General features: G+C 33.2%; 1 protein-coding gene across 1 annotated transcript; it reads left to right on the forward strand.

The window, feature by feature from the left end:
• Positions 1–3,889: 3,889 nt before the first annotated feature.
• On the forward strand, positions 3,890–5,896 carry LOC104906974 (allene oxide synthase 1, chloroplastic). Its single transcript, XM_010695819.4, has one exon. It carries the CDS (start codon positions 4,082–4,084, stop codon positions 5,624–5,626), a length of 1,545 nt encoding a protein of 514 aa, XP_010694121.2. The 5' UTR covers positions 3,890–4,081; the 3' UTR covers positions 5,627–5,896.
• The last annotated feature ends 4,059 nt before the right edge of the window (positions 5,897–9,955 follow it).

Raw genomic sequence — 9,955 nt, forward strand, 5'->3', positions numbered from 1 at the left:
GAAAAGATAAGTTCACATGAATGACTTTGTGCTTTCCTATTTCGCTTATATAGTTAATATGTTATCGCTTTTTTATATAAACATCTAATAAGGGAGCGAGCTATTTTACTTAAATTTGGTGTTTAATTACGAATTAAAGTTATAGACTTGACACTCTCCTCTAAGACTCTAATGCAAATGCTTTATTTTTGTGTTAGTCACTCATATTAAAAAAACCTTCAGTTTTTTTTATAATCATTTTCAGTTTTCTATGTGCATCTCCTAGTGCATCCTTTGAACTTAAATAAATTTCATTATTTATTAGTAAAAATTATAACGAATGAATATTAATAAAGTATTAATTGAGACGAATCAAGCAAGAGCCCACGTGATGACTATATTTTTTCTTATAAATTGAGAAAGATTTTCTCTTAGTATGAATGATGTCAAGATTTCAATTGAGAAAGATAAGAAATATATATATATATATATATATATATATATATATATATATATATATATATATATATATATATATATATATATATATATATATAAGGAGTAGAAAGTATCGAACACATGACATTTTAAAATGACAAGTGAGTGATCAACCATGAATCCAATATAACATCATTGTTTAGTTTTTCAAATTAAAATATAATAAAGTCTTATAATTAGATATCATTAAAATACTTATACAAATAGTTAGACCTCAAATAGTTTTATGGTAGCAACTAAAGACTATTGTAGACTTATTCAATTACTCCAATTCCTTGTAAAAAGTTAAGCTCTTGCTTTCACCCCCAAATTTTTAGAGTTTGTCTTGCAAGAGACCGCCTACTTTTAAATTAAAATTAGGCAATAGTAAATCCAATATTAAAAAGAGAATTAGTGCAATCGTGACTAGCTTAATTTCTTTCGATGACTAGCTTAATCCATTTAGTGACTAGGTCTAATTTTATATTAAAATTAGACCGTCTCTTTTAATAATTTTTGAAATTTTTAAGATCTAACTTTTATATATCATTATGCAATTACTTATCACATCATGACGCTAATTTTTCCTTATCATGAAAAAATTATAAAATGTAACAATCGGGACATCATCTGAAACACTCACTAGTTATAGAGAAAAAAGAATATAAAAAATAACCATGCAAAGTTTCTACTTTTAAAAGAGAGCAAAAAAACCTGAACTGCAAAGTGTGATTCTCAACTCATCTCATAAAATGAGTTGAAGGAGGACAAAATGGGATAAGAAAGGGTTATATGAAAAAAAAAAACATTACGAAAAGCAAATAAATAAGAGTTGGAATCGAAGGAAAAAAACAAACAAAATGGAAAATAATAAATTACTCCCTCCGTCCCAATTTATTTGCTACAAGCACTTTTTCACAAAGATCAAGGAGGGAGTGGGGACCATTGACATAAATGGAATTAACAAAAAAGCAAATAGGTAATTGTGGGACCTATGTATTATATATGGAAACATTTACAAAATCAAGAAGGGAGTGATGACAAATTTGTAAATAAAATGTGGGACCTATGTACTATATATGGAAATATTTGTAAATGTTGCAAATAAATTGAGACATCCCTAAATGGCAAAATGTAGCAAATAAATTGGGATGGAGGGAGTATGATGTAGTACAACTGTACAAGTACATCATTGATATTGGCACATTGCTAATAGTCTACTGTCTACTAGCTCCCAGAAAAAACCAAAGAAACGAGTTGATATTCTTAATACAAACAGAAATTCAACTTTCTATCGGTCAATTCAGAGATTTACAACCGAGTTTGCCTAAGTTATTGTACTATTCTGTTAGTCCCTCTTCTCATTGCATATCATGGAAATCGAAAGTTATATTCTTCATAAATTTACATACAAATTCATTCTCATTACCATTATTTATGACCAACTACCAGACGAGCTGTAAATATCATTTTGTCGATTTCGGCCTAGTAGACATCTCTTCAGCTTTCGAGCTTAATGAAATTTGTTACCTGACCTGCACTGAATCGAAGATGTGGGTTTTGGAGATTGCATTACTAGCGTAGAGCTGATGAGCTTGACAAAGAAGTTTACTACCAGTCTATGTTGCTTGGTGTTGCAAATCAAAAAAGTCAAATCTCATGTTATAGTTTTGAGGATGCATGTGAGTTTCCATGTTGCTTCCATTGCCTTTGAATAGCCATACTCAAATCTCAACGATGGCTACTGCTCTAGGAAAGATTACCGTGTATTCGTCTTAATATCATTTCCCACCAAAAAAATGGTCTAATGCAAACACCTTTCTTTCTTTTCCTGCTTATAATTATGACTTATCCACACTTTGGGTCAAAGGCTGTTCCGCAATTCCATATGTCAACAATATCATAATTCATAATAAGAAAACAAAAACTGATACAGTGATCTCATACTTTAAATGTTTTTGTTAAAGTAACTTTAAAAAAAAAAAAAATTCTGCTTCACAATGGCTATATTTGGGAAAGCATTTTAGCTACCTTAAATGATAAGGTGCTAACATATTTTAGATGCTAAAATGATTAGTAGTGTTTGGGGAGCATCTAAAATAAAATTTCAGGTGGCTAAAATGACTTAAATGATAAATTAAAAAATTTACCTTTTCACAATCAGGTGACTGAAACTTTGAAAAATCTCTCCAAAATTTTGACAACAACTAATTTTGCTAAAATAATTTATCAACTTAATCAACTAATTTTGCCAAACAGTTAAACTAATCAGTCTTATCAGTTTCAGCTTTATCTTATCAGTTTCAGTTAACTTATCAATTTCAGTTTATTTTTAGCTAGTAATGCCAAACATCACTAATATATAGTAGATCTATCTGATGTTAAAAAAACAATAATAGATTTGTCTAGAATTATGATGATTTTTTTCGAAGTTTAAAGTGCTTTTAGAATTATCCAAAACTGAAGGTTATTTTATAAAAGATAATTCGAAAATGTTAGCTCTAGAACTATGTGAAAAAAACTAATATTTTCTAAAGAGAAAAATTTAACGTGAAATAGAAGAGGCGTGAACTTTTTTTATTTAGGTGAATTAAATATTTGTGTTTTTAATATTTACTTCATCCATTTTAAATTACACAATTACCACTTTAATTAGTTTTACATTTATTGCAATAAGCCAATAATTCTCAAGTTTGGTAAAAAAAACAATTTTAGTTAACATTATTACCCTTACCTCATCTTACAAAACCATTATTAAATACTCACGATAGTCACCAATCAGACATTTATTGTTGTACGTACACTTTTACTTTATTAAGCGTTCATTTCTCTCTCCTACTCTATAAATTAAAGGGTAATGTTATATGTAGCCATTAGGGCTGGGCAATGCTACATCTATCCGGTGGGTAGTTAATCCACTAGAAATAGAACATTAAAAAACTATTAGAATTGATGAGTTTGATTCCACTATTTATTTATTTCTATTAGTAGTGGTTGTTGACCCGGTGGGTAGATAAAGTTTTTTCTCTTAGGGCTACATATAAACATTAAATACATTTCGTTAAATGGAAACAGTTTAAGAATTCAAGATACATTTTCACATCAACTGAGATAATAAATGCTTGATTTAATATTTTATTTCTATTTTAAGCATTTTATACATAACCATAAAGGGGTTACCTTTATATGTACATTAAAATTATTTTGGAGAATGCAAATCACAATAAATAATGCAAATATGCAATTATGTGTTTATTGAAGTTAGAAACTACAAGATCTATCCCCAAAGCACACCGTCCGACCGTTTTGAGTTTTGACTCAGGGTCCCTACAGGCCTACACCCACCTACGAGTTATGGAAACTTTATTCATTTGAATCCCTCCATCTTAAACACGAGGATATATACTAACCTCTTTTCCCACCACCTTTCTCTTCCCTCTATATAATACTAGCACCCCTCAAATCTCAATACATCATTCTACCAACTACTACCCACTAACATAACTCACAACTCACAAGTCACAACATCATATCAATTATTCAATTGTACAAGCCACACCCTTTTACTTTACTTTCTTCATTCTAACTTCTCCAACATCTATCTTTTTCACTTGCCTCCCAAAATATGGCACTTTCTTCTTCCCTAGCTTTACCTTCATCACTCCCATTATTATCATCCTCCAACACCTCTTTTCGACGACGCATCTCAGCCACCGTCACTATACCACAACAACAACCACCTACGGAGTCGTCGAAACCTTTAAACCTCCCCATCAAGAAAATCCCCGGCGATTATGGCCTCCCTATCATCGGACCAATCAATGATCGCCAAGATTACTTTTACAACCAAGGCAAAGAAGACTTCTTCAAATCACGAGTACAAAAATACAAGTCCACTGTTTTTAGAGTCAATATGCCACCTGGCCCTTTTATATCATCCAACCCAAACGTCGTCGTTTTACTAGACGGTAAAAGTTTCCCCACGCTTTTCGACGTCTCTAAAGTCGAAAAAAAAGACTTATTTACCGGCACTTTTTCACCCTCCCTCGAACTCACTGGCGGCTACCGAGTTCTCTCCTACCTCGACCCGTCCGAGCCAACTCACGAGTTGCTTAAAAAACTTATGTTTAAACTCGTTAGCTCCACTCGCCACCGAGTCATCCCCGAGTTCCGATCCTCCTTCTCCGAGTTATTCGACGAGTTAGAGAACGAGTTAGCCACAAATGGTAAAGCCAAATTCAACGACGCAAACGATCAAGCGTCGTTCAACTTCTTATCACGTGCTTGGTACGGTGTCAACCCAGCGGACTCTGAACTCGGGCTTAACGGCCCAAGTATAATCTCTAAATGGGTTTTATTCCAGCTCGGCCCAATCCTAACTTTGGGCCTTCCAAAATTCATAGAAGAATCCACAATCCATACTTTCCGTCTACCTTTCTCTCTCATCAAAAAAGACTACCAAAAACTCTACAACTTCTTCTACCAAAACTCCACTACTCTTCTTCAAGAAGCTTCCGAAGTTGGGATCTCACGTGACGAAGCGTGCCACAATTTGATTTTCACCACGTGCTTTAATTCCTTCGGTGGGATGAAGATATTTTTCCCAAACATGGTGAAACAAATCGGACGCGCAGGGGTGAATCTACATCGTCGGTTAGCAGAAGAGATAAGAACAGCTGTAAGATCAAACGGTGGAGAGATAACGATGTCAGCAATGGAGGAAATGACTTTGATGAAATCAGTGGTGTATGAATCTCTTAGAATAGAACCACCTGTATCTTCTCAATACGGACGTGCGAAAAAGGATATGATAATTGAGTCTCACGACGCAGCGTTTGAAGTGAAGAAAGGTGAAATGTTATTCGGGTTTCAACCGTTTGCGACGAAAGATCCGAGGATATTTGAACGGGCGGATGAATTTGTACCGGATAGGTTTGTTGGGGAAGAAGGTGAGAAGTTGTTGAAATATGTAGTTTGGTCTAATGGGCCGGAGAATGAAAGCCCAACTGTGAAGAATAAACAGTGTGCTGGAAAAGATTTTGTGGTGTTGGTTTCGAGGTTGTTGCTTGTTGAGTTGTTTTTGAGATATGATTCGTTTGAGATTGATGTCGGTACTTCGCCTTTAGGTGCTAAAGTTACTGTTACTTCTCTTAAGAGAGCAACTTTTTGAATTTTTAAAAATAAAAGTATTGGAGTGTATTATTGTTGGTGTATAATATCAACATTAGGTTTTTTTTTAATTTCTTGTAGTTTAACTTGATTTTTTTTTGGCAATGTAAGAAACGTGAGAAATAGGGTGTATAGAGTTGTATTTTTTTTTCCTCCCACTCCATCATCATCCCCTTTAGTGGGGGGATTGTAAAATCCATTATCTTTCTTTGGTAGTACTTATTTTAGTGGTTCGTGGAATGATATTGATTCATGTTCGGTTTGAGAATGATTTTTAGTATGGTTTTTACTTAAAATCAACTAATAATTATGCGCATATTTTTTTCGGCGAGGAAAAGTGCTAATGTTATTTATGATTTTGTTTTCTTTTATTTAAAAAATTTTCAATGTCAATAAAGGTTTTTAAATATAAGATCACGAATGGTATTCGTGGTTTTATAATGTAGCACCAAATGGTTACAGACACGGAGACACCATTTGCTCATAATCAGTCTCCTCTCTCTCCCTCCTTCTTTCTCTGTTCTCTCTATCCCTTGGATCCCTTTTCTCTCTCTTGTTGATATAAATTAATTTTGTTGAACTTATTTTACTAAATTTATGTTTGATAACTCTTTACTATTAAAAAATTATAAATTATAAGCAAATTATATTTTGATATATTTTTATTTGGAATCTAGTTGATATATTAGATGACTAGTATATCATATCAATATAATCGACTACTGATCATATTTTGGCTACATCTTATCATATTAAGTGAATGTTATATTATATTATTGCAGATTTTTATCAAAAATAAATTCAGTAAAATAAGTTTAACAAAATTAGCTAGTTTTTTTTTTAAAAAAAAAAAGTGGCATATATCAACAAAAGTGAGAGAAGTGACCCAGAGAGATAGGGGATTTACATTTTATTACCAAAATGTCTTGATTATAAGCAAATGATGCCCATAACCGTTATGTAAACATACTTCCTCATGTAGCACCTCCATTAACATTTGATAGCAACATATTCTCCAAAGATGACGGAAGCACGATGTATCTAACTTGTATCTTGCATAACTAAATCATTTTATTCAATGACACGCAGGTTTTATATCGAATGCACTAATATTTTCTAGCACCATACACCAAATTTATGTCATATTCATCAAACACTTGAAATTAACATCAAATAAATGAATAAATTTATAACACAAGCAACTATGATCTTCGAAAAATTAGCGATAGTAATTAAAAGTTACAACAATATTCACATTTCTAAAAATTTGTTAAACCTAAATATGTGAAGCAAATGAAGGTTATATATGTGATGCTTTGACGACCCAAACTTTGAATACATCCAGATCCAATGTTGCAATGCATCGTAGTAAAACCTAAAACTAATGGTTGTGATACTATTGGCAGTTTAAAGATCAAAGAATAGATTAAGCAAATATGCTCCAAACTTTATGTTAATTGCTTAACTAAATCTCAACCAACTTTCCCTACTGGTTTCTTTATCGAATAATATATGACATATCATGAATAGAATATAGAAAAAGCACTTTTCTTTTGTAAACATGCATGCACAATTATTATTTTTATTTTATTTTATATCGAGGGATCAAATAACTAACAAGTTTATAAAATTAAAACAAAAACACCTATAAACTCTTTTAACTCTTATTACATGGATTTTCACTTAGTTACAATGAAAAAACAATAAAGATAAATTTCGCTTTTCACCAACACGAGCTTTTGAGTGTGTATGGATAAGATGATTCGTGGTGGAGCATCTTTTGTTTCACCATTGATGGATTAGACTTTACTGAGGTTAATAATATGTGCATAGAGGGCCCTATCTTCTATAATACTATTGTAAATTAAATTATAAATTTAGAAGGGGCGTCTTTGTAGGACTTCTCCACTGAATATGTTTCAACATCGATTATTAGCAATATTGGCGTCCCTTACTTAGCCTTTTTAACATCCATCTCTTTTGGGAATTCTAAGTCACTCTCCTTCTCAATGTTTTGGTCCTTCACACTACCCTTCTCATCAAGAACCATATCCTTTAGGAATGAAAAGTAAAGTAATCATCCTTTTCAATATTTATGATCTCGTTTTCTTCCATTGGTAGTGTTGTTGTATCAGTATTCCCTCACACGATTAATTTCCTTGACTCGTGTCCTATGTGAACTACACTCTTGATTGTTAACTTTACCCTTTGGGGTCATAAGACACATAGACATCCAAGCAAATTCTTTGGGTTTTAAAAGCTTTAATTTCTCTTCCATAGAGTAGACAGACATAGATGAAAAAAGTATTAAAGAACTAGATTGCTTCCTCTTTTTTGAATACAAGCATGTGCTTCTCCTCACTTAATAAGTACACATATTATTGAGAATGAGAAAGATTTCATCGATAATATATATGACAAATTCACGTATGATAAAAAAATAGAAGTATGCTCACTGTATTTGAAAGGTAAACTAGAATTTCAATAAAAATCTTAACTGTTACTCACTGATGTTTTTATGATAGCCTTTATGGAAAAAAAGACTATCACAAGAAATTAATCTAAACCACGAATTTGTCCATGTCAGTAGATGACATTTATGGCTAATTACTATAGATATACTTGTTGTGGCTAAAATTTCAGGTTGACATTGACACAGAGACGTTGACGCACACGACTCGACGTTGACGCTTGGACTAAGTCAAAGATGGAACTGTTGTCCGAGAAACAAGGAATAAGTAGCAGTTGCAATTCGTGACATTGCTAGGTAAAGTTGAAGTCAAGAGCAAGTACCATTTAAGTAGGGAGTTGGTTGAGATCACACGAGTATTGTGCGAAGTCGCCTCCGAGATCTTTGGAGGTGCGTTACATCGTATTTTGGGAAACTAAGAGAGTATTTAAGTGGCAAGAGAGAGAATAAAAAAGGATATACATATTACAACGATCATCTTGAGATTTCCTTCTACTTCATATATACTGTAGTTCACATATTTCATACAAAATTAAGCAATCTTTGTACTTAGATCAAACTACTTAGGTTATACTGATCGTCATTCACCCTGAACAACAATTGCATATAGGGATTGGTGGACTCATCTTCACCGTGGTTTTTACCCACCTTCATTTGGATTTTCCGCGTCAACATCCCTTTACCTTGATTTTGTTTTTCCACATTTCATTATTATTTGTTGCATAAATCTAGTTGTCGGTGTCCCCATATTGAATTACGTCGCATAGGCGAAATTCTTCATAAACAATTTGGCGCCCACTGTGGGGCCACAACCAGATCAATCACTTCTTTTCAAATTCCATCGAAATGGCCGAATCAATGAGCATTGACGAGATACAAAAGCGCTATGATTAAATGAAGCAAATATGACTGAAATGAAAAAAGCCAACGAGCAATTGTCCTTGACTTCTCAAAAAAGGCTAACATAAACAACCAACTAGCATCCAAAACCATCCAAAACAAACAAGCAAATCCATCAGTTGGTGAGCTAACATAAACAACCAACTAGCATCCAAAACCATTCATCATACTCAGACGAAACTATAGACTAAAATAAAAAAGGCTCGAAGAATGTATGATGAAATTGAGAAATTCATCACAAAATAAGAAACTAAAACCCTAGATCTAGCACATAAAAACTTCGAATACAGATTAAACCGAAAAAATAAAAAAAGAAAACTAAAAATAACGAAAAATATGAACATTCCTGCTCGCCGCCGAAGATGATGCTGGTCGCCGCCTAGACAAACCATGCACGCTGGTCGCCACCGAAATAAATCACGCAGCTCGTCGTCGAAGTCGGGCGTTCAACTGGAGATTGGGGATTTAGGGTTCTTCGAAAACCCTTGAACAGAACGACTATTAAGAAAATATTCACTCTTTTTTAGTTTGTATGTTTTAATTGGGGTGAAAAGAAAGACCTTAGTTTGTATCTTTTAATTGGGATGAAACTTTTAAATTGGTTTATATTTTTAAAGTGGGCTTGAAATTGAACTCCAAGTTGGGTTAAAAATCAATGAATAAAATTTATACTCTAAAATTCTTCGAACATGTTTGCAAGCTTTCGAGCCCAATCTACTAGGCTTAGGCTCGACTCGTTAAGGTCGCTGAGTCAATCTCGAACTCGAGTCGAGTTTTGACCGAGCTTTGACCGAGCTTTGACCGAATCGAGTTCGAACAGTTTGCAAGCCACCCTGACTCATTAACAATAGTAATACTACATAGGGTCTGTTCTCTTCGGCATAAAACAACTGAACTGAACTGAACTGAATTGAACTGAACTGAATTGAACTGAACTGAATTGATCTGAACTGAACTGAA

Source organism: Beta vulgaris, chromosome 3 (assembly GCF_026745355.1).
Source record: "Beta vulgaris subsp. vulgaris cultivar EL10 chromosome 3, EL10.2, whole genome shotgun sequence".
NCBI lineage: Eukaryota > Viridiplantae > Streptophyta > Magnoliopsida > Caryophyllales > Amaranthaceae > Beta > Beta vulgaris.

Excerpts from the sequence above, each read along its gene's own strand:
- LOC104906974 (XM_010695819.4), top strand. The coding sequence starts at position 4,082 with ATGGCACTTTCTTCTTCCCTAGCTTTACCTTCATCACTCCCATTATTA.